Source organism: Amblyomma maculatum, chromosome 11 (genome assembly GCF_055883805.1).
Source record: "Amblyomma maculatum isolate TAMU_Amacu chromosome 11, ASM5588380v1, whole genome shotgun sequence".
In the NCBI taxonomy this organism is placed as follows: domain Eukaryota; kingdom Metazoa; phylum Arthropoda; class Arachnida; order Ixodida; family Ixodidae; genus Amblyomma; species Amblyomma maculatum.
The window spans coordinates 10252998-10278243 of record NC_139354.1 but is presented as its reverse complement, the minus strand read 5'-3'; the positions used below and the strand labels follow the sequence as shown (position 1 = coordinate 10278243).

The 25246-nt window shown below is 45.1% G+C and overlaps 1 protein-coding gene and 1 long non-coding RNA gene across 2 annotated transcripts in view; one reads left to right on the top strand and one right to left on the bottom strand.

Annotated features, from left to right (window-relative positions):
• The first annotated feature begins 5287 nt into the window (after positions 1-5287).
• LOC146172835 (uncharacterized) overlaps positions 5288-25246 on the top strand; it is a 91153-nt gene continuing 71194 nt past the window's right edge. Inside the window, exon 1 of the long non-coding RNA XR_014702107.1 lies at positions 5288-5759. This is a non-coding gene — a long non-coding RNA (uncharacterized LOC146172835). The remainder of the gene's footprint in view (positions 5760-25246) is intronic.
• On the bottom strand, positions 9275-18861 carry LOC146172837 (uncharacterized). Its single transcript, XM_084583640.1, has 4 exons — positions 18768-18861; positions 13375-13558; positions 10180-10327; positions 9275-9432 (listed from the first exon to the last, which is right to left on the bottom strand). Exons 1-4 carry the CDS (start codon positions 18859-18861, stop codon positions 9343-9345), a joined length of 516 nt encoding a protein of 171 aa, XP_084439766.1. The 3' UTR covers positions 9275-9342.

Here is a 25246-nt window from a genome sequence, read left to right as displayed (position 1 = left end):
GCCCAAATCGGCTGCGAGCGGCAATTTTCCAAAATTATTTGTAAATTACAGCTAACACGCAGAGCTTTTTGAATGTGATCTCGATGCTCACTAAGACCACCTCTAAACACATGTAGCATCAAAATACGGCCGTAAATGGCGTTTCAGGGGCCCTTTAAAACACACACTCTCTCCACTCGCTGGTCCCCAAACCCTCTCACACGGCGCCTGTCTTTGCCTCCCCTCCTCAGCGTGTTTGCGACGCGACCTTGCAGCTGGCGCCTTTGTGAAAGAAACGCCGCGGGGGATCTGGAGACTAGGCCACCCAGCCGTCACGTTCGAGGAAAAGGGGGGGGGGGGGGGAGGCACTGTCCTAGAGCAGTGTACAGTCGCCGTTGCTGGGACCCAATGTCTCGCGACACAGCGGGAGGCCGCTGGGCTGAGTGCCCACTTGGGAGGGCCGAGGGTCGCGCCTATTGTCGCCTTCTGCAGGACATTTAGTGAGCGCTTGTGGCAGTGCAAAAAGCTTCATTAACGGCGTCTTCCTGCACCCATGCTTGGCGCCACGGCGGGACATCGCTGGACGAGCTGGCCGTAAAGTGGTTCGCAGAAGCGTGCTGCTGTTGTTCCCGGCTGATAAGGATGCGTCTGCCGTTCGCTTCTTGGCGACGCCTCGGGTCGAAGGGGCGAAACAAACCAAGCCTCCCGCGCGCCCGCGCACCCGCGCCCAAGAGAAGGGGAGAAAAGGAGAAAAAAACAACAACAGCGCTCGCTCCTTGGCCTCGGCGCGTGGGGGGTTCGACCGCCAGCTCGACTCCACGTGCGAGTCGCTTTTCACTGCGGCCTTACACTCCTGTTCTGTAGTACTTATGATTCTTGTTTATATAATGTCCTGATCACGTATAGTTTTTTTCTGCACGTGCAGAAACGTACCATAAAATTTCCGTTCTGTGTTTTTCCTGTGGCTTCTGTAAAGCATAGATAGAGAGCAATATTTCTCGCAGGCGACGATGCCTAGTCTTTCGTTTTCGAAACGCCTTTTGCCTAGCCTACCGTCTTTCTTTTTCTTTATTTTTTTTTATAACTTATAAATGTGTTCAACGAAAGTATATGCTGCATGTGCTGATTACCAGTGAGATCGACGATGCGATCAGAAATGAAAAATAATAGAAATGGAACAGCAAGATCTACTATTCCCAGTTGCTTGCAATCTAATGCACTTTTCAGCGCTATGTAAACTTACCATGGCAAAATGCTCTGAACGCACGGTAGTTGAGTGCCGTCAGACTTCGTGAAAGAGATGTGCAACACAGGGCTGACGCCAAATGCCTGGTCCACAACAATGGTTGGTTGGTTGGTTGGTTGGTTTGTGGGGTTTAACGTCCCAAAGCAACTCAGGCTATGAGAGACGCCGTAGTGGAGGACTCCGGAAATTTCGACCACCTGGGGTTCTTTAACGTGCACTGACATCGCACAGCACACGGGCGCTTTGCTTTTCGCCTCCACCGAATGGATCCGGCAAGCTTTGCTGTCTTGCCTAGCTTTGCGTCTTTGATCGTGACGTTCGTTACCCTGAAGTCGGGATTGGTTAAGCCTAAAATGACAATATTTGAAATTAGGAAAAAAAGTAATATTCAGGAGAACTAAAACAGGCTTATTGTTGGGAGAAAGATGCGCACAAATATTCATTGCACTGCTGGATTTGTTCTTCATATCCAGTTTAGTAATGTGCTTCGTTGAAGTATATAGACTTGGCGAAGACAGGTTGGTTGACTTGTGGGGTTTAACGTCCGAAAGCGACTCGGGCTATGAGAGACGCCGTAGTGGAGGACTCCGAAAATTTCGACCACCTGGGGTTCTTTAACGTGCACTGATATCATACAGCACACGGGTGCCTTGCTTTTCGCCTCCATCGAAAAGCGGCCGCCGAGGCCGGGATTCGATCCCGCGTCCTTGAGAACAGTAGTCGAGCGCCGTAACCACTGCGCCATCCCGGCGGGGTAGGTTGGTATTTAAACTTTCACCTGGGCAAAGAACAGTGGCTAGCCCAAATTAATAATGTTATGCGCCTGCTATAGAAATGACCTACCAGACATAGCGCATCAAATACTTTCAAAGGAACATGTTACGACGACAGGTGTACAAAATTCCCCTCCCCAGCGATTCTGAATATTTAGTGCAATGACCAAGAATAATCCTTTCGGCCACGGTGTTTTCATATGCGCGTATATTCTGCATTTGAAAAAGGTCATTTTATTATGACATCTAATCGAACTTTATGACATCTGGTTGAATTGTAATTACATTGAACCTTCTGGAGCAAGAAGAACAAATACATTTTAAACCTTGGGTGTAAATACAGCGCAAATGTTTTTAGTCACTATATTCTGTATGGTAGCTCTGGTAAGGCTCCAGCGAGTGCACCAGAAGAAATGAGGGATAGGCCAGAAGACATATAACGCAGTGTGGGATCACCGTTTGAGGACAACAGTACGCGTTAGAGGTTACTGAATTGGTCATTAGCCACACTGAAAGGCTTTTATATTCAGGCTTGGTACGTTCTCTACAAAATGCGAAACTTTTCCTCATTGAGTTCATGAGGTTGTTTTGTGAGGATGGGTTATATGATGAGTGCAAAGACTACATTCTCTAAACCTCATCAATTTCCCGCCAATTCGGATAATGTTCTTGCTTGCAGCTGGTGGCCGCTAAAGTTTTCAAATACGGCCGTGCTTCTGGTAACATCTGCATGGTTTGACCTTATGAAAAGCTAAGCGCATTCTTCGTGCCAGAACTGGGCATTACTATCAGTTAGATGAGTTAGGGAGCCTTACCAGGACACGGTGTCACCGATGGATTTTGTATAGCGCAGACAGCAATCTGGGCAGCAGTGAAGAAGCAGACGCAAATAACAAGCATCTCAGTTGCTGACTCGTACCACACAACGATAGCAGAAGTGCATTTGATTTTTAAATGGGTCGTTCTGCGTGGAAATTTGTAGAAGAAGCCTGTGACCTTTATATTTGTGACAGAAAATGAGACTGTGGGTGGAGTGCAAGCGGGTTCTACATTTACCTTGGTTATTTGTTCATTTAGATGACAGTTATGGGGCACAAGAACACGTGCATCAAGCTTCCAGGGCTGGCGGCTGAATAAGGTGGCAAATTAAGTAGCTGTTCAGACTGTCTACATGTGGAGAAGTATAGTATGTAGCTTTAAACACCCTTATCCGGCGCACGTGGCTTGTGAAGGCGCCCTAGTGGAGGCTTCCGTCCTCATTTAGAACACCTGAAAGTTAATGTCGGCTGACATCGTGCAAGCATATGCCCCTTCTGCGTTTAACCTCCATTTAATTCTGGCCGCCATGACCTGGATCTCTGTGCTCTCGTTTAAGTGCGAGATCACCTATCTATCCATTGCTCTTCTCAGGTTTAAATGGTACCCATTGATGCAAACTATACGTAAATTGACCATTGATAGCATCGGCAGCGTTTTCGAAACTATCGTTAGCGTAAAACAAAATTGCCGAAGATTACGTTACTTCAGGAGTGCAAACTGCTGGGCTAGTTGGTTCATTTTGCTTAGAAAGAGAACCAGCGAATACAGACGCAAGACAAGAACAAAGAAGGCACACACCACAACGCTGGACTAACAACTCAAGTCCAGCGTTGTGGTGTGTGCCTTCTTTGTTCTTGTCTTGCGTCTGTATTCGCTGGTTCCAGTCCAGCGTTGTGGTGTGTGCCTTCTTTGTTCTTGTCTTGCGTCTGTATTCGCTGGTTCCCTTTCTATGCATTACGGTATTTCTTTTGAGCGCAGCTCATCGGCTCATGAGCGCAGCTGAACAGCTGACCAGCTGATGAGCTCAGCTCATCAGCTGTTTCACCTTTTCGATAGATTGGGCAAAGATTTCGAGCATGACACGTATATACATTTACAGACAACGTTTTTTAATTTTTCACACGTATTCCTTCAAGAAGCACTCCACTAACAGTTCTTGGCTGCAATAAAAGAAGCTTTGTGGTCGGAGAAATGAAGAGAGCAATTAAGTTATAGGGAGGTTGCGGGAAACAGCGCGTGGGCCCATAGGAACGTTGCGCAACGAACAGATAGCAGCGAATGACTGATGCCGCTGACGTCCCTAGTGAGTGAAGAGAATGTGACTCTGCGTTTCGGCTTGGCATGAACGCACCGTGATCCGCTGATAGCGAGCCGGCGTTTCGACAAACGGAGAGCCCTCTCGCCGCCACACAAGAAGAAAGAGGAGGGGGGGGGGGGAGGGGAGCGCGCAGCATGCCGATAACCACGGAGGAAGCGGAAGGGGGCTGGAGGTAGGCACCCGCGTTATCCCAGCTGCGGAGCTGGTTACAGGAATAACGCCGCCGACGCCGACGCCAATGCCAACGACAACGCGTAACGCAGGAACACAATATCGCTCCTTACCACTATGTCCAGGATAGTCCCAAATCGCATTTGTGTGCCATCTGTCGTACTGTCAGTATGAATGCATGTACAGATTCTCGTTCTGGTTGACAGCGATTGAAGAACTTGAAACTTTCAGATATTTCAGTTGGTACCGAGTCGTAGTAGCTGTTTAACGTCTGCACAACTTCATTGTAGTTTAGGGTGTTAGGCTCTCGCGGTGCGACTTTCCCGTTCAAAATTTCTTTTGCCCTGGTTCCAAGAGCCGCTACCAGCAGGGCTCTTTTCGTAAACCATCGTTCATCATATCGTTCGCTTCGAAACCGGCTTTAACCTTGACGAGGTACGTCTGCCACTTATCTTTTTCGTCTTCAAATTTCGGCAGCCTGTGTGCCATGCTGGTCACATGCCAAGCCGATTCACATAGCAAAATGACAATGCTTTATTCCCAGCTCGGAAATATACAAAGTAAAAGAAAGGAGAGGAAGAAGGAAATAGGGACCATCGACGCATATGCGGAGAGGTGCATATGACCCAGAGTTTATCTGCAGCATTGTTATCTGCAGCATTAGATCTTCGGCTTCCGCTTGCGGCTCCTCCAGGGATTGAGGCAAGCGGCTTATATAGTTTCAGAAAGTAGCATCTGTCTGTCAGGTTTTCTGATATGCTTGTATTTGTACGCCCTAGCAAAAGCGCCAGCGCTGAATTCGGGCGGCCGCCATGGCAGACGTTCCTGTCTGATAAGACCCAACAAGGGGCGGTGGTCCGTTACAAGCGTGAACTCCCGTCCCATCAGATTATCGCGGAATCTTGTCACGTCAAATACTAGGGCTAAAGCTTCTGGCTCATTTGGAAGTATTTTCTTTTAGCTGACGCGAGCGTGCGGGATCGTCAACCAATTGGCCTGTCTTCGTCATTTATTCGGTGGAAAGGGGCAGCACCGACACCGTAAGGCAAAGCGTCGCATTCTAACATCAATTACCGCAGATTAAAGTACTTACATTATCACGGGGGTGACCACAAATCATCCTTGGCCTTCTGAAACGTCTCGCCTTCGTTTTCGTGCCAAACCCATTTTGCACCTTTTTCAAGAAGACTGTACAAAGGGTGCAAGAATAGTGGAAAGATTTGACAAGAGCTTTTTGCAAAATGTGACCATCGCAAGACGTACAGGATCGCAGCTCGTCAACATTTCGCGGCAAAAGGGCTAGCCTGATTGAATCCTCGTGCTTCTCGAGCGGGTGTAGTCCTTGAGCATCGGACATGGTGCTCACCATGGACGAATGGGAACAGCAAGAGGTCTCCTACCGAGAACTTCAAGCACTCGCAGCAGCTGGTGGCTTTTTGCTAGTGATATGCAGGTACGTGACTGACACATGACCCTCCGTCGTAGAAGGTAAGTGCAGAGAAAAGGTGGGATTCTGTAAAAGGCGACATGGGTTGTCGGTGGAGAAGGGGTTGTTTTACTGTAGACACCGTGTCGGGTTATACCAAGGGCGGCGCTTGAAAAACTGTTGGAGATGCTGCGCGAGTCCACTATGAAGACAAGGGCGAGGGCTAGTTTTTGGTGGCCCGGTCTAGATCAAGACATTTGTGGAATTGCTTTGATTGCCGAAGCTGTGCAGGCTCTGCCCGTATACCATCTGCACGGAACCCCGTCATAATGTAAACCAGCCAAAAGACGATAAACAGAAAAAAGGGTGATTCAATGATTCATTATCTACTATATATGATCTATTATGATCCAATACCAACTCGCCAAGTCGACAGCTTTGGTGAACCCCGTCAGCTGGCTGATTTCGCTGGAGAGGTGGTCACGGCTGCGTGCCGACTACGCAGGGCCAACAACAAGATGTTGTTGGATGCAATCTGCACGGCTGTAGCATTCGCTCGAGATTCTGACAACAACAAGATGTTGTTGGTGTCAGAATCTCGAGCGAATGCTACAGCCGTGCCGATTACATGCCAACCTTGTTGAGCATGTTTGGATTGCCGCGCACCATATAGTTACGGATAACGTTACACTCTTTACCTGGTCAGAGTTTGCTGAAGTTGTGCAGAAAAATGGAATCGAGCATATTGGTACCCCGCTTTATATCACCCTCAAAGCAATGGTCTCGCAGAAGGGGCCGATAGAACAATCTAGGAGGGCTTGAAAAAAGTCTTGGTGTGGAGTTGGGAACAGCTGGGGCGAGGAGCGGGAGCAGGCTTAATGCTTCAGTGTACTTCCCTGCGCACCAGCCCAGCATCTTAACTGCTTGTATTGTTTCAGCTAACTACGGCTGCGGGAACTGGTTCCAAAAATATCAACCCATGCAACCACGAAAAAATTGAAAAGCATTTGCTGCTTTGATTCAGCGCACTGGCTGATAGCAGCCAGGCTTTGTTTTGCACTTGTTTCAGTGCGATTTCAGCCACTAGTCGTGCAGAACCAGCCCCTGCCGCTCTTAATTTATGAGGGGCTGAACATTACATAACATAGAATCTTACGCACTGCACATCATCAAACTGCAGGCAGAGACAATCAGCGACACAACACAAATAACACCACCGAGCCGAGACATTGTAGCAGTGTCAGAGAATTGAGCGATGTCGCGTGCTAGCCGTTCGGTGCGCTAAATCTGAGAAGACCGGAAGCCCCTTGACCCGAAAATGAAAACCGGAACGGCTGTGCGCATTGGCGGCGCAGTAACAGCGGTACTTATGTTAGTCGTGAAAGTAACGGGTCCGCCAAAGTTCACGCCTGCGATGGCTGCAAAAATTGCGCATCGTACGTTCAATGCGACAGCAGTCTGAGGAGACTCATTGCGTTTTTTGCGTTTACGCTTACGATCCTTATCATCGATCCGCACGTAGGTTACGTAGTCTGAATGCAACTTAAGACACACTTTCTTTCCGATTCCCCGCTACCGCACACTCCTTTCCAGTTTCTTCCGTTTGGAAAAGAAAATCAGCTTTGAACCTTCGTTCTGTGCTGCCGCGGTTTTTTGTAGCGAAAGCTGCACAATGCTTGTCGCGTGATTTCGTTCTCTCAGCGGTACGGTCCTCACTAGTAATGTCAACTTGCGAGATTAGCGGAAATATTCTGAAAACATAGAAGCGCATTTAAAGCCCACCATTCCCGTCTCTTCTGTGGCGCAATGAATTAACACTACTAATCTCAGCATAGAACCATCTGTTCGAATCCTCTAAGTGTAATCTTTTTCGGATATTTTGTTTAGTTCAACACACTGAAATATTTCCCGACTAACATCTTTCCTGGGGTGCGTAGCCCTTTAGGCTGCATAATATGCTCGTTTTGATTCTTAACAGTCAAAAACGCCAGCCGAGAACAGAGCCAGAAAGGGAGGGCATGGCAACGGTTACACTATGCGATTACCTTCACCGTGGTCATTTCTTTTCTTCAGTGAGTGCATGTTACCTTTAGGTTGCGCTCAAATACACCTCGAAGCAATAATCGCTGTTTTACTCGATGAGAGACAAGCAATAAGGAGAAGGCGCGATACCCTACCACTGAGAGGACGGAATTACGCTAGTTTGTTAGCGGTCCATTTTGGGTAAGCCTGGTCATGCGCTATAACCTTGGATACTAGTTAGTCCGAGCCACAGAAAAAGATAAGAGATGCCGGAGAAGAAGAAGCCGGTCAAAGGGAGCAAAAAGATTTGGAAGAGGTCAAGAATAAGAAGACAAGACAAGCTTGCCAGCAGCGCATTGCGGGTAAGCTTTGCTAGTGGCTACTGCACATGCACCGTAACTATGACAACTAGTTGCTCTGAGATACATAAGAGCAGAAAAGGGGAAGATAGAAGAGCGAGGTGAAGAAGAAGAAGCCGGTAAAATGGAGCAAGATGAGGCTGATAATGTTGAAAACATTCTTTATTGAAATAAAACTTGGTGGTCGGCCGCCCTATTCCGGGAGCAAGAACATTCGCAAGATGCCAAGTAGAGCAAGACAAGAAGAAGAAGCCGTTCAAATGGTGCAAGATTAGGAACCTCACATGAAGACGCCCCGAGTCGCCGATCACACCATACGGCTTGATGTCATTGCGTCCGCGACAAGAAAGGTTGAGTCATACGTTGTGAGCAACGCGTTTGGTAGCTTTCGCAATGCACATCCAGGCTTGACCGATACTGAGTCTCGTACATTTTTTTTTTCTGGTTCGCACTAGTACCGTGCTCGCTACACTATGTTGGCACAACAAGTGAAGACAGTGCGATGATGCCATCGATTCCGAGGTGTTTGCTATTTTAGTACAAACCGCAAGTTCCCCCTCGTTCTTATCATCTTATGTGAGACCTAGGAGATTACGCCAATTTCGGAGCCCGACTCAAAGGTGGTCCCCTCGATTTCATCGTGGGAGCAGTTTTGCCTCCTGGGCATCCAACAAGCCCGCAGAGCTTCAAGTGCTTTATTGTATTGTGCTTGCTTTTTTCTTCTCGTTTGAAAGTTGGTTCAAGGACAAACCAATGACATCCGCATTGCGCAAAAACAGCATTGTAGAATTCTGATGTAGTATCACACAATGGATTGGTCAAGATTACATGGCAAAGTAAAAGGAAATTGTATCCATGTTGGCTGCTAGGCGAAAATTTGAAATATTTATTTCTGGTGCGCTTCAATTGTGATTTTCTTTCTTAACGTCTCATAGAGATGCATGGTCTGTGAGCGACATGGCAGTGGAAAGGTCAGGATTTTTCTGGACCACTGTACGCCGACATCGGTCTGCACAGGACAGTGTTTTTATTTTTTATGTATAAAAATAGAACCACCGCAGCCGGGAATTAGCTCTTGCTTGATTTGTTTTTAGGAGAAATAATGAACAGTCAGTGCCTGAAAACTACACAAAGGGTATTATTTACTTCTGATCGGATGTGCTTTATTTATTGCGCGGATATAATCATCCCGTGCATCAGTGGCTTATGTAGCAACGAGAGGTTGTCCTTCAGTTTTTCTCCACGTAGACCGGAAATGTCACACAGTCAGCCGTCTTTCCGCCGTTTTCGATGAGCAGCTTCACGACGAGGTTTCCATCCTGCATTGTGAAGAGAAAATAGCTGCTGGACGGCGTAGTTGGCGATAATCACCAATACGACCACTACCTTATATTCTCTTTATGGCACATCAGTTGCCGCTGAGCAATTTTAAGCACCTCAGCCATCAATACACTGGCAAGCTCATCACCGTATCATGACTAGCTGTCTAGTAACGAACATCATTTGTCAATAATAATCTCATTCCTTACAGTCGCAAACGAAAATCGCATTACTGCTTGCAGGCATCCGTGTAGTACCGGATATGTCCTTGCTAAAAGGGTTTCATGGGCGACAGCATGTTGCTAGCGTCTAATTTATGACGGGAGTTTTCTGTAGAGTCTAGCCCATAATAGCTACCTCCACAATCATAGCAATATGAATTTGAATGCCCAATCTCCTATCTTGTTGTCTATTTTCAGGCTGTTTAAATTCCGTTACTCTCCTTAGTTGTACTCAGGGCCGATACGTGAAGTAATGCTTGTCGGGTGACTAAACATTGCGCACTTAACTCTGCCCCTCGCCAGTTAAATGAAAACCAAGGTTAAAATATTCGCAACAAAAATGAAGGTTGACCACAGGGCCACATTTCAGCAAGTTCTGCGCGCATTTCAGTACTGTCGGGCCTGCAAGCACCAGTTGATTATCGTACAATTTGTTGCCGTTTACTTCAGACCATGATGACGTACGTGTACCCAGAAAGAGGATTGGCCTTCTTAACCTGGTGGTAACTACAAGTCGAAACGTACCCCAATGAACTCCTCAGCGTCTTCGTCGTCGTTTATGCGCACAGCCACGTGGGCGGTGTATGTTCCAGGCTCAATAGGACACTTGTTTTTCCAGTCGCGGTTAAGTTGTTTCTCGTCGATCTTCGTGCCATCGCAGAGCATCAGTTTGCTGCAAATTTATAAAAAATAAAGGCTATAACTGTGGGAAAAAATCCCGTATGCAAGCGATGGGACTCAAAACGAATTTTTATGGAGGCATATGCTGACTGGGTTGCGTTGTGCTCGACATTGCAGTGCAAATTGATAAATGCATGAACTCCAAAGAGAAGGGGTCCGATTTAAATGTCCACACGTACGCATAACCAGCGGTTAGATGATGTTTGATATCGCTCCGAATACTGCGTGCCCGCTACAGCCGTTAACGGCTGCTGCTGTTGCGACTGAAGGAAGAAGAAAAGAAAATGCATGGACCTGCTACTGGCTAGAAACCTTCTAGGCACTACATACTGGCTTTGTGGCTGAGCCACCTCCGCTGCCTCTTACGGACAAAAGGGAAAAAAGAGAAGAAAGAAAAAGTTGAGAGGAAGGGAAAGACGCGCGTCGCAACTGCTGTCCACTACCGAAATGGTAGCTTGTGCAATGACGGCCTACAGCAAATAAAAAATACGGGGGCACGCTAGCCCCCGCCGCCAGCGGCGGCGACCTACCAGTCCCAGCCCCGAAGGGCCAGGAGCAGCCACTCTTTCCCGTTAACGGCTCTAGTCCAAAACGTTTTAAAATCCTGATCGTAACATGCCTGTGGCGCCGTCTAAAGGTTGCACTTTTTAGGTGAGCACAATTCAGGCATGGAATTTATGGCTTTTATTCGCAGAGAAAGCAAGCACTGTTATTTATGTCAGTTACTTAAATAGAGCCCTTCATCCACTGAGAGAATGCAGGGAAGATGAGGTTTCGAATTTGCCTTGGCTGATGTTGGCTGAAAACGAGGATTACATATGTATCTCTTGTTATTATTTCGAGACTTGGAATGGAAGGAGTTAAGGATAACGGTAGATGGAGGAAACCTCAGTAATCTGCGATTTGCTGATGACATTGCCTTGCTAAGTAACTCGGGGGGTGAACTGCAAATAATAATTGATGACCTAGACAGGAAAAGTAGAAAGGTAGGCTTGAAAAATCAATATGCAGAAGACTAAGGTAATGTTCAACAGCCTCGGGAAGGAACAGCAGTTTACGTTACGTAGCGAAGCACAGGAAGTAGTAGGCGAATATGCCTACTTAGGACAGGTAGTAACCTCAGATCCGGACAATGAAAAGGAAATAACAAGAAGAATAAGATTGAGATGGAGCGCATTTGGCAAGCACTCGCAGATTATGACTAGCAGCTTACCGGTATCGCTCAAGAGGAAAGAATACAACGGTTGCATCTTACCTGTACTCACTATGGGGCTGAAACGTGGAGGCTAATTAAGAGGGTTCTACTTAAGTTGAGGACAACGCAGAGGGCTATGGAACGTAAAATGGTAGGAGTAACATTAAGAGATAGGAAGCGTGCAGAGTGGTCAGAGAAATAACTCAAATTACTGAAATTCTAGTGGAAATCAAGAAGAAGAAATGGGCATGGGCAGGACATGTAGTGCGACGAGAGGATAACCGATGGTCGCTTAGAGTAACAAACTGGATTCCAAGGGAAGGAAAGCGTAGCAGGGGGCAGCATAAAGTTAGGTGGGCGGATGGGGTTAAGAAGTTCGCAGGGTGTCGCGTGGATGCAGCTGGCACAGAACCGGGTTAATTGGAGGAATATGGGAGAGGCCTTCGCCCTACAGTGGGTATAGTCAGGCTGATGATGATGATGCTGATGCTGATGGTGAACAGAGAAACAAGATAATAAAAAATATTCGAAAAAATACGTGGTTCGCCCTCCCCTCCCTAAACAAGTACTCGAGTTGGTCGCTATCCCAAATCTGACATGCCATACGGTCTCGTGGAGTTACACAACCCGACTGCCAATCACCGCCCAACTATCGCACCTGTCAATCAAAACCTTCCAGAATTATTTCGCTCATGGCTACGACATCGATAAAGCTCACAACGCTGACTCCAGATTTTCTGGAAAATGCAGCAATAATGATGTCGCGTTAAAATTGTCTTGAGGGGCACGCTAAGTTGCACAACAGCTAAAAAATGTAGCTGTTTCATTTAGCACTCTTCTACAACATTATATCCCTTAAAGGGCCACTGTCCACGGAAGGCCCTTTTAAGCAAAGGAGCCCAGTGTTTCGATCAGGTACCGGAGATAGTCTGTGCAAAATGCTACAGTGACACGCGCGCCGCAAAGCATCGAAAATGCAATTCAAAGCTCTCTCCTGCTCTCCTTTGGGAAGCCAGCTTCCCCGTTTCCTGCGCTGGCCCGACGGCCCACGTTAATGACGTACGTACCGCGAACGACGCCCATTGGTCCGTCTCGCTGACTGACGGGAGAAGGATGGGTGTTTACCGCTCGCTGCGCGCATTTCCCTCGCCACGGCCAGACTGAATCCAGCGGCGCGCGCTCCCTCGGCCGATTTTTTTTTTCGCGCTCACGGAGTGCCACGCCCCACCTCCCGCCAAACGCGGAGGAGGAAAGGGAATTTGTCTTGCGGAGGCTAGACGACCTCGGGCAGGAGAGTGAAAAACCTTTGCGAGGGAACGGAAGGAGAGAAGCATGACAGAATCGGGTGATTGCGGTGGCTGTAACTGCGTTATTAGTTACTCTTTTCAAAAACATTTTGCGGCCTTGCGTTCTAGGGGCGAAGTCTCACAGTCACCGGGGAAGAAAATATTTTCGACCGGAGGGGGGACAGTGGGCCTTTAATGCCTTTGTGTAGGCGAGTAGGTGAAGCATCGTGCAGAATAGGAGCGCAAAAAGCAGGACACTAGGAACACATAGAAACAGGTCTAGCGCAGTGCAGCTACACATATAAACAGGACTGCACTAGTCCTGTTGCTATTTGTTCCCTGTGTCCTGGTTTTTTGCGCTCCTGTTCTGCAAGATTATATCCGTGTGGGCCTTTTACAATGCAACATATTACAATAAAAGAATTTTAATAGCGCACTGTGCTTCATGCTGTTTAAGCTTTAAATATGGCCATCGTTCTTGCTATGCCAGCCATGCCTGCGTGCAGCAAAATTATTCGGAAATACATGGAATAAAACGGAGATTCATGATTGGCTCACCAGTTGGAGATATAGTCCGGGCAGTCAAGCTGGGTGCCATCTGGACGAGAGAAATAGATGTACAGAAGTGGATCGGAGTCTAGGGGAGCTTTAAACTGGACATCAGCTTCGATCCTCAATTTTTTGCCGAGTTGAGCGTTCTGGAGGGTGATGCTCTGGATTACTACGCTGGGGTCAGTTTCGCCTGCAATAGAAAACGGAATGTTCAGAATGAAGCAAATGTAGTTTTGCATTTATTTTCTTTCGAAAAATCACTTTAGGATTTTCTTGCCATCGTACATCGCAGGCAGGAGGCATGGTATCCGTTATGCACTCTATTTCGTAACCGATGTTTTACGCAAAGCATTTGCAGCATTTTCGGCCAGAATCTGTCGGCGTCAACGACTTCGAGTCACGGACGATTAGCAGAATCTCGCTAATCTCCGTGAAAATACCTGAGAATTACCCGATAAGGAGAAATAACGTGAAACTGGTCTGTTTGCCTGCTCACTCCTCAAACACGGTGAACGAGACAGCCCACATAATACAGAGCTTTCCAGTGATCCGCTACCGTGGTCCACCACTCCACATTCCAATGCGCATGCCCAAACTCCATTGACTCCGACAGATGGCGCCACATACTGGATGTCGGCACATAGACCTGCAACGTCTGGACCAATCAAATTGTGCGCTCCGCATACGCGCGATAGAGGGTCACTGTTACAGATCGCGGATAACGGTAAGCTAAATCTCTCTAATAGCTTGAAATCGTATCGGCCGCGCTGTCGGCGCTGACTCGGACGCTGGCGCGAGCATAGAAATCCTAGATGCCTACCAAGACATCACCCAACATTAGATTAGAAAGATTAACTTGCACACGATCCTACGGTCACGAAGACCTCACTATAAGGAGCAAGGGCAGTATAGAGATAGCGTCAAACTAAGACCCTTCCCAACAGTTGTACATTACATCATAATCATAAACCCGACTATACCCTTTGCAGGGTGAAGGCTTCTTCCACATTCCTCCAATTCACACGGTCCTGTGCTAGCTGCATCCACTTTACCACTGCGAACTTCTTAACCTCATTAGCCCACCTAACTTCCTGCCACCCCCTGCTAGGCTTTCCTTCCCTTGGAGTCTAGATTGTTGCCCTAAGCGACCATCGATTATCCTCTCTTCGCACTACATGTCCTGCCCATGTCCATTTCTTCTTCTTAATTTACACTAGAATGTCGGTAACTTGAGTTATTTCTCTGACCCACTCTGCACGCTTTCTATCTCTTAATGTTACCTCTACCATTTTTCGTACCATAGCCCTCTGGGTTGTCCTCAACTTAAGTAGAACCCTCTTGTTAGCCTCCATGTTTCATCCCCATAGGTGAGTACAGGTAAGATGCAACTGTTCTATACTTTCCTCTTGAGCGATACCGGTAAACTGCTAGCCATAATCTACGAGTGCTTGCCAAATGCGCTCCATCACAATCTTATCTTTCTTGTTATTTCCTTTTCATGGTCCGGATCTGAGGTTACTACCTGTCCTAAGTAGACATATTCGCCAACTTTCCTTATAGGAATTTCGTTGCTTTCTTTATGCAGAACTATGGTTGTGGTGCAGCTACTATATATATATATATATATATATATATATATATATATATATATATATATATATATATATATATATATATATATATATATATATATATATATATATATATATATATATATATATATATATATATATATATATATATATATATATATAGATCTTCCAGCACTTTTATGTAGGGTTCGTCTGCCCCTTAATTTCGCAATGCCTGCATGACCGCCAAGGTTTCTACTCAGTAAAACTGTACTGTAAGTGCATTAGACAGCCACGAATATCCGTAAATATTTAGCCCAGATGGCAGCAGATACGTTGGCAGGGCCACCACAGATGACATATTTTGAGACTGCCTGGTAGATCCCCTACACGAACATCTCCAGGAGCTCGTAGAACCATGACCTCCTGGGAGATATTGCTTCTCAGCTGCACGCGAAATCGCAATTCGAGGGCATAGCCAGAGGCCAATGTGTCACCACCAGAATTGGTTGACGGCTACATATGGCTGCCTTTTCTCCTCTAGTTGGGCAACAGCTGCGATGACGTCAAAAGTAGTGTGACGGAAACAGCAACATAAGTGTGCGTCCTGTTATGCAGCATTTACGTAAATTGCGTGGTCGGTGGCGGAGTACAAATAGTCCAGTACTTGCGCTTTAAACTGACGGCGTATGTCATGGCGGCCAAGGAGCATGTTTTTGTTTTTGGTAATAATCTTGATAACCAACAAGCTGCGAATTTCAGCATGGAGACGATATGTCGGGTGCTGCTAACTGTCATAGTTGATATTCAGACAAAGGATGAGGCGAGCATGCTCTGTATGAGAGAAGCGGTGTATTTGAACTTTATCCTGCCCCTCGATGAGTTCACCGATTTCATTATAGCGCGTCTACTCTTAAAGAAGCATGAAACGGCGCCATTGTATTGGGTTAGATTTCTAATTATTCTAGTGATGCGTAAGGAATTGCTGTATGTGGAGACCCACGTGATATTTGCCTACGACAACTGATTAATGTGTTACTGAATTTCGTTTCTCACCTATTTCGGTCTCGGTTTCGACAGCCAAGAGAGGACTGTAACGTGAAAGTCAAATCTAAGTCACGTGAGCGATGAAGAATCTAGCAATATATGAATTCCTCTGCCGTTTTCATTCAGCACAGCGCTAAAGCCAGCCTGTCTAAAAGCAGGAATCACAAGAGGTGGGGAATGAACGGTTATATATCTGCATTATAAATCCTCACATGATCCCAGACTTTGACGTTGCAGCCATCGCAAGGCTGCTAACAGAAGTCTAAACACGTGGGAACAGAAAATTATATAATAGATTTTTTTGCGCTCGTACGCAAAATCACATTGTGATCCATTTAGAGGAATGTGGAAGGAACCAGCTACTAGATGGTTCGATTGGTCTTTCGCCCCTATATCCGGATCGGACGATTGATTTGCACTTTAGAATCGCTTCAAAAAAAAAAAAATGAAACCGAAATTTGGTGTCGGTACTCCTTTTGAGTAGAAGCTTGCGCGTCTCCTTGTGTTTTTTCTCACGACGGTGAAAAAATATTTTGACATGAAACAGTTTGCTGGAGGAACAATGAGCAATGAAGAAGATGATGATTGTGTTTAGCGTTTATGATTACCATGAGTTATGCTATTTTCTGGAGACTGATTATGTTGACTGTGAAGTTCAACGGCAACCAACGTCACGCATGTATGCTTAACTGTGACTGCATGGTGACGATGTGCACTATACAGTAAAAGGTACCGGGCATGTGAAACGTGCTTGAGACCCACTACACAGAATACTTATTGAGACGAAAATTAGTGCTGGCAAACTGGCTGCAGTAGAATACTGCAAAATGTATATTTTTTTATGAAACGTTGAATATTATTAGCGACATTTATTTGACATTAAGAAATAACATCCTTGGTGAAAAAGAACAACGGTTACCAAAGGGTGAGAATTTAAAGCTTTGCATTTCTTACACAGAGAAAACGTAAACAGAATAAAATGCCAAAATATTGTTGACGCGTTTTCTGTTGATAAAAATCAATAGTTTTTTTGCAGCGCGTAGTAAGACGCGCCCAAAACAAGGAGGAAGAAGTAAGACATAACATCGCTTGTGTGTCCTACTTATTACTCCGTGCTTGTGCTCATCCTGCCACGCGCTGCAAAAAAAAAAAAAAAAAAAAAAAAAAAAGGAAAAAGGAAATTTCGGAAGTTTGCCCTATTCAAAAATAATGTTTCAAATACTATATTCACGTTACTGTACGTGGTTTAAAATAGTTATCTTTTCCCAGAGAAATTATTTAAAAAAATCACAATTAGGCTCCTAGTTCTAGCGTAACTGCACACGGCCACAGAAAGGAAGAGCGTTACGACCTTAGTGAGCAACTGCGTTGTGTTCTCGCTTTGTCCTGTGTTAGCGCTGTTTCCACCATGATCCTAAACCAACAAGCCCAACTCTCCATTCTTCTGAGACATTATCACTATGAACGGCCAACTATTGTGCTTATCTCCTCAGACCGCTCCTTATCCGTACTTTGTCTATATCCCCAGGCATCATACAATGGCGAGGACGTACTTACAGGGTCGGTCAAATCTTTCCTGCCTAACCTTGGCTGCATAGCTACAGGTAGCTTTACACGCATATAGGTCATGATAGTATTTGATGCAAAGTAGCAGCCAGCTCCTCTCTTGGCGCTTTTCTCACTTTCTTTGAGTGCCTTTGTGTAAGTCAAGCATGTCGGATTCATTGAGTTAATAAAATACTGCAATGCGACAGGGCATATTTTTGTAGTGAGAGCTACACTGGCCAGTCTCCCCCTTTCGCCGCGCTTGTCCGTGCCTGTCTGAAAAGTGAAGAAGAAGAAAAAAAAAGGAGGAGGAGGAGGAGGCGGTAGCTAGCAGCTGACATGGCCGAGCACTAACTGGAAGTGGGGCTTTCTGACATTACATTTGGCAGGAGCTGCCAACTCGGGCCTCTCCTTTCATATGGGAGGGTAACATCACAATCAGCTTGCCGAAACCCTTGCGTTCACGTTCACGTTATCCCTAGGCCACGCAGGCACGTTTGTACTGCTCGGTTAAAGCGGGGCTTTATATGTTGGCTGGTAGCTTACGCTATCGCATCATCGCGAAGGTGAGAGTGAAAACAGAGAACAAGAGGTGCTGAAGTGAAGGGATTCGGACCAACGTGCGACAGAGGCTTCGCCTCATCGCAGTTTAGTGGTCAAAAGTGTATCCTATGGCATGATTAACCCTGAAACGATAGAGTAAACTACTATGTGCAAAAGCCATGTCTAAATCCCAGCTAATGTTTCGTGATGGACATAATGTGCAGTGAATTTTCTTCTTATTCAGAAATGTGGCGCAGCACCAACTAGCCCCTCAAGCCGTTATAGTGAATTTGCTATTTATACTATCATCAAACGCTCACCAGTTCACGTCATATCAGCTGCAAGTACCACCGTTCTGAGTCGACAACGTCAGTATCATGATTTGGGTTTTTGAGCAAATTAAAATAATAAATTTCAAAATAGTCGTGTTGCGCCCGGTGGTAATACCATAACTCCACAATTGTAGCAAACAAGCAAAACAAAAAGTTCGCAAATTATGTTGCAGGGCCTCTTTATTTGGCAAACGATGAATTATTGCGAAAATTGAGCATCAAATAGCACTATAAAAACACCTTAAAACATGATGTGCGGTTCAGCTCTCTAAGCTTATCGCTGAACTTATTCTTAGCATAATAGCACCGAATTAACAAACATTCGAAACTCTTAAAGCAGAGACTTGAGACATTTGCTTACCGGGACATGGAGTCAAAGTCGGTGTTTCTACCTGAGACGAGCCAGCCGCAAGGCTTAGTAGGGAAAGGTAGCCGACTAGGTTGATAGCGTTCATGCTTCCAAAGAAGAGCTGGACGGCATCGCTGAGTAGGAATGAGTGTGTTTTAAATTCCAGCCGACCGGAAACACGTGCAGAAAAAAATCTTCACTACGGCCCAATAGTTGAGCTTTTTGTTACAAAATGTTTTTCTGGAAACTTTCGTTTTATGAGGGGTCTCTCAGAGCGTTAACCGGCTAAAAACGAGAAACCAATTCACGTTTGTCAAGTGTACTTTAATACTGTTGAAATACTGACTATAAATATAGGCCTTTCATGTAGAACACGAACTCTTCCAAATAAAACTCATGCTACTTCTATTATTGTTGTATCCATAAATTTCATGCATTCAAAACGGATGTAGTGTGGTACTTTTGGTTTCCGCTATTTCAGCTCGTATTTCATAGTTATCCTGTGTTCCCAGGTCATCCCATGAGTTCGGAGTCTTTTCACCGGGACACGTGCAAAGCTCTTCTATGGATTCCATTCGCTCTTTGCGTTAAAGCCGGTGTCATCTTTACCGCTGACAAGAGTCTAACCAGACTTAGTGTGATCAAGAAAGCCTACGTTTCAGTCCCGTATTACCTCAATAATATTAGAAAAACGAAGAAAAACAAATAATTGTCGCCATTGTTTATCCAACTGAGCTTATTATCAGTGATTAGTGTAATAAAAAGTTGTTTCATTCACGCAGAACAAGGAAACAATGCTAAAGTGTAAACAAGCTTATTACTCTTATCGCCGAGTTATGTGTTATGCTTGGTTGTTTTCGGAGAGTCCGTGGGAGAGTCTAACGTCAGGGACTCGCCGCGTTGAGCTGCAAAATAACTGAGTCCTGGTTGGTGTTGTGTACATGGCGCAGACTGCGATTCCTTGTTAGGTGAGGTGAATATGGAGAGATGGCGCGACAGGTATAGGCCGTGGTGCTTCTGGAAGGGGAGCGAAGACATTGTATTTGGTGGTTGGAAGGGGTTTGTTATAGGCATGTAGCTGGTAAATGGTGCATCTGGAGGTTAGAGGCTTCAGGCTAGTAAAAAGGCACCTCATTTTCGCGTTTTGGCTTTGCTACTTGTACAGCGAGGGTAAATTATATACAACTCGTTTCACCGCAACGCAACACAAATTTTTAAACCAAGCCTTTTTTAGGTTTAAACGCGGATTCTGCGCAAAGCAGGAAGCGTTTGCGAATGTCAGAAATCTGATGGAATAGAATAAGATGTAAGCTGAGGGTGCCATTCTGATACCTTATTTTAGCTTTTATATTTGTACGCATGGTTGATATTAGAAATATGTAGGCGGGCGATAGTTATCGCCGTAGGAGGTTTTAGCATTTTGAGAGCTCGGCTTCGGCGCTTTCTGTAAGGAATGTTGACCATGTCACGTCAAACGATGCCCGACTCCGAGTAACTTGTGTTCAAGCAAAACCCTTTTTAGGGGTTAGCTGACCTTGTCACGCTCGCTTGGTCAGGAGGAACCAGGAGCGGCGAGCACTGTTACGTTCCACCACCGTCGTGTGCAATCGCAGCGTGGCTGCGGCGGACGCTTATTTTCTAGCAGTTACAAAATAGGCGTCAACGAAACGGTGGCCAGAAGTCCTTGCAGCTGGCCGCATAATCGGCCGGTCGGAGTAAACCTAGTTGAATCTCAGGGTTTAGCTTATTTGTAGTCTGCTGAAATTCCTTTTTTTTTTCATGTCTCTTTATCTCTATCCCGGATTTCTGTATTTCTGGACGAGTCACACCGCATGAATAAAATATGATCTATCTGGTAGAGGTACCACTGGTTAAGGTTAGCTTGATTTAGAAACGTTTTTGTTTGCAAGCACCTGCTGACGCTTTTTTGGCTCCTAATTAGTGTCCCATCTGCCGGCGAGTATTCGACCCTGTGTAGCCGGTAGTTCTTCAACTTCTTTCTCGCTTACTAGTCTGTACTTGTTCAGAGTGTATTGAAGATAAATGAACTAAGAGTTCGTTTTTTGCATATATTTGCCATCAATAAATTAGCTTCCTAGAATAAAAACTTTATTGAGGAGACGCTTTCTTTCCCCATAAGGCATTTATTACCCACGATGACGCCATTTTCCTTACCAATACTCCCTTTCAAAGATGTTTCACATTTACTCCGCTAGGCGCACAGGTATCAGCAGATTGGTCTCCAACATGGTTCGTGCGACATATCAGAACTTTGAATTAATTGATTTAAATTCGCGATGTCTTAAAGTGCAAGTCGGAGCATAAAAGGAATATTGGCGTATTTACGGCCGCATGCGCTGGTCGATAATGAACGACAGAACGTCTACCATCAAATGCAATTTAAGAAAAAATACTGTTAATAGAGATCACAAGAATAAAACAGGTTTCTTACCACCTTCTTCACATTGTAGCACCCTGTTGCGGTCGCTTTCTTTTCGAAATTCCCGAGCTTCATGGAAACAGCTCAACAATTGTACGTTTAGATCAGATGATTCAGCTTGATGAAAGCGTCCCTCCTCCGAAAAAAGCCCATCTCGGGAACCATGAGGAGTTTATATTTATTAGCCAAACTGCGTAAAACCCAGAATGCTGGACAATACTACAAAATATACCAGTTCCATTGACTGGGTAGGTTGTGATGAAAGCCGACATGCGTCCTTCTGCTGCTCTATAGTTACAATCACCTGCTATTCTACTTTGAAGGTAATGGGAAACACTACACAGCTTAGAATTTTGCCGTTGTCGACAAGGCTCAGTGTTGCTAGAATGTTCCCGGTCTGAAAAAAAAAGAAAAATAGGCATTGACACTGGGCAGAGGATTAACTACTTGTTCTTTATTATGGAATAACTCGTAATGTTACTTTTTGGAAATTTCTGCCATTCTATTTAGCTCCGGCATTCTTCAAACATCGCGGTGCTCACTAAAAACGCCAGTAAGGGCTGTCGTTGCTTGTTTGGTGTTAATTGTTTGCTACAGTGGGCTCTCATTAAACGGAACCTCAAGGGAACCGGGAAATGGTTTCATATATCAGGAGTTTCCTTTACGGAGAGAATAGGTTCACCATTGCGCGATCCGCTTCTGCGCCGCGGTCCCGGCGCTACAGGTGAGCACGCACTTCCCAGCCTGCACAGAAGCGGATCCCAATACTAGAAATTTAAGCAATAAGGAGAACGGTACACAATCGGCACAAATTTTAATACGTTATCAGGCAGCTCTAGGGGACGGTGTACTTCGTAACAAGCGCCGTTTTCATGAAGCGACACCACTGTCAAAATCGCTGATGATATCCATATTCTTGTAACTACCACTTGTAAGGCAACGCAAAAGTTCGCGATGAAAGGTTGCACGCACCGAGCGAAGACTACAACACACGGCACCTGAAGCAATTGCTGTGCTGAGAGAGTGCAAGGAAACCGGAAACTGTTGGAAGCGGAAATCAAGGAGGGAGTAGTGATGGCGTGCGATGATGGTGCTGTGGACATACAAGTCGGAAATACAAGTGGAATAAATCAAGGCTACCAGCACATACAGGCCGTAGCAGGTTACCACGCCTCATAAATACAAAAGACGGACGCCACACAAAGTAGTGAACACTGTGAATACGCTAGATATAAAGCCCTGTGAAATGAATAACTTGGACAACAGAATCAAATTTAGTGGCGAGAAACAAATCGCCGGAGGTCTGCTGGCGAAGAATAAAGAGGCCACGGAAGATAGAAGTCTGAGAATAGCACTGAAAGGCTTTGGCATACACTCTTTATTTGCCACTTTGTTTATATGCACTCGAAGGGGCTCTAAGATATTTGAGTTGTCATAAGCCATACTCGAATATTCGGAATGTGTGCACCCCACATACCTAACCAGAGACATCAACTCTTGGGAGGATTAACGTCTGCGCCTGACACTGAAGAAAAAGCATCCGATAAACCAATAACCTGGTTGATGCTTGACGTTGTCAGCGACGAAAAATGTAATGTCATCTCCGTTCACTGATAGTTTCAATTCATGATTCATAATAATAAATCACTCGCTGCTCTGTTGTTTAGAACAGTTATGCAAAGTGGCTCCAACTAAGGAGCGGACTGGAGTACGGACATGGATCAACCTTGTATCACAGAGGACTGGAAGAGGACTAGTTGTGAGAGGCGACCATTCACTGTCCAGCGCGTGTGGAACGCTGTTTGCATTGAAGGTCCGTGCCAGTATTGAGAATTCAGCCATGGCTCACATGAACTGTGACAGGAAAGTATGAATGGTGCGCAAAATAAAATGCATTTTCCAGGCCAGTTTGCGACATGCCAATCGCCTGAGTGTCACATTAGTACTCGAAAACCAAACACGCCACATCTACATCAGATTGTATTGACAGCTCCCTCAAACCAGGTGCTTGACGAGTTCCAACGAAATACCGCACTGGAAGCGGTTGGAGATTTCAGGGAGGAGTTTAACGCGAATCTTGTAATTAAAATTTGAAAGCATGGTATGCCTATAGCAACCTATAAATTGCAGCTATTTCTTATGAACATTTCTGGGAATAACATACTAGGTCGTCGACTGTGGCAATAATGAAACGTCAATTAATTACTGAAAAATTTGGAGTAAGACATGGGATAAATCAGATGTAAATGATTGTCTGGTGAAACATCTCGGTATCGATGCTTTTGTAGCTGGCAAACTGTCAGCCGTATCTCCCAATTCAACTAAGGTTAAAAGAGAACTTATCGCTCTGCGGCCATTCTTAAGAAGTCACTTATCTTAGACACCGAAATGTCTGCATGAACGCCATCCTCAGAGCTTGAAGTTTCAGAAAGAAGTGTAGTTATTTGCAAACTCGGTTACAATCGCACCTGAATTTGTCAGCTAGGCGCCACCGTAGTGGACCACGGAGAATCTTTTGCCAGTCACGTGGCGACGTTTATTTATTTATTAAAATATTAGATGTCAGCAAGGCGCCACCGTAGTGGACCACGGAGAATCTTTTGGTAGTCACATGGTGACGTTTATTTATTCAAATATTAGATACTGTCACTCCCATCAGGGATCATAACAGGGAGAGAATTCAAAGTGCAGAGAAACAAGATACGGCAATAATAATTAATCAATGTACATATAAGAACATGACACCAAATTATACAGCATAAGATACGAATAGCAGTTAAACTAGAATGAGGGGCATGGAAAAAGAATTAGGTGGACAAATAGTTAGTTATACCACAAGCGAAATACAAAAGGATGGAACAAATTCGTAATAACCTAAGAAAACAATAATTATTGATGTAATTATTTGCCCTTCCAAAAGTGCATTTAATGATGGACTACAAACAATGGATGTGTTCCAGGTATTCGATTCGCACATAGCACGAGGAAAGAACGAATATTTAAACGAGTCTGTACTGAATGAAGTAGAAATTAATTAGCACACTGCCGCAAGATACCATCTTATACGCAAGGCCAACCGGCATAAATATAAATCCCTGTTATAGAAACCAGAGAACATGCCCTTGTCAATCAAGCAATGCCTTTCTATTGAGAGCACTCCTTCTAGCTTGGCGTATAATAGCACATGCCGATCAAAGTCAAGCACATGCCGATCAAAGTCAAGAAGGTTTTGTAATATCATTCAAAAGCGGTTGCTACATCAGATAAATATGTTAAGCATAAAGTTTGGTAAGCCTAACTGATTCGCCGTACAGTCGAAAGTCAAAACATATAAAGCGCCTTTGTCATCAACTCGGCGTATGTCAAGAACAAAATCACTTTTAGGGCGTAAGCTCTGCAGTTAGCTGTGTAAGCCCAAGGTCAATTTGCGCAGTTTGAACTACAGCCGTCTTAGCGAACGTTGTCTGTGCTACCTTAATTAGTGTCACCGCCTACAGTTCTTAAGAACCTAGCAACATACATAATCAGCTGTTCCTATGTCATGTCTACCTTAGAAAATACCGCAAACTTGAAATGCGTAGGATGAGGCAAATTGCAGTTTTACACCGCTTTTTAGGACAATGTGTAGAGAAGTTATTCATGTTAAGCTCAGTGAAATCAAGGACCTTCAAAGAATACTTGAGAGCACTGGTATATAGATGGTAAAGGCCACATCAGAAGTATATGGAACACTGGTATGTAGATGGTAAAGCACACTCCAGAGGTATTACTTGCCTGCATGAGGTTGCAAAAGCTCAAATTATGCTTCAGCTTGTGAGCAATTGTGGGCAGGCTTCCCAATATCCACTTTATGTTTACTCTTAGTAATGTTTAATTAAAAAATATATTAGTGGTGAACCGTCAACCACATAATGAAAAAAGGGGGGAGCAACTAAGCCCCATTTTGAACAATATCAGAATATGACTCAATAGTCTTAATGGCTTCATTCACTGGTTTTCCGAATGGATCGTCTATCTACATGCGCTTTGTAACTTGCTTAATCACTAATTC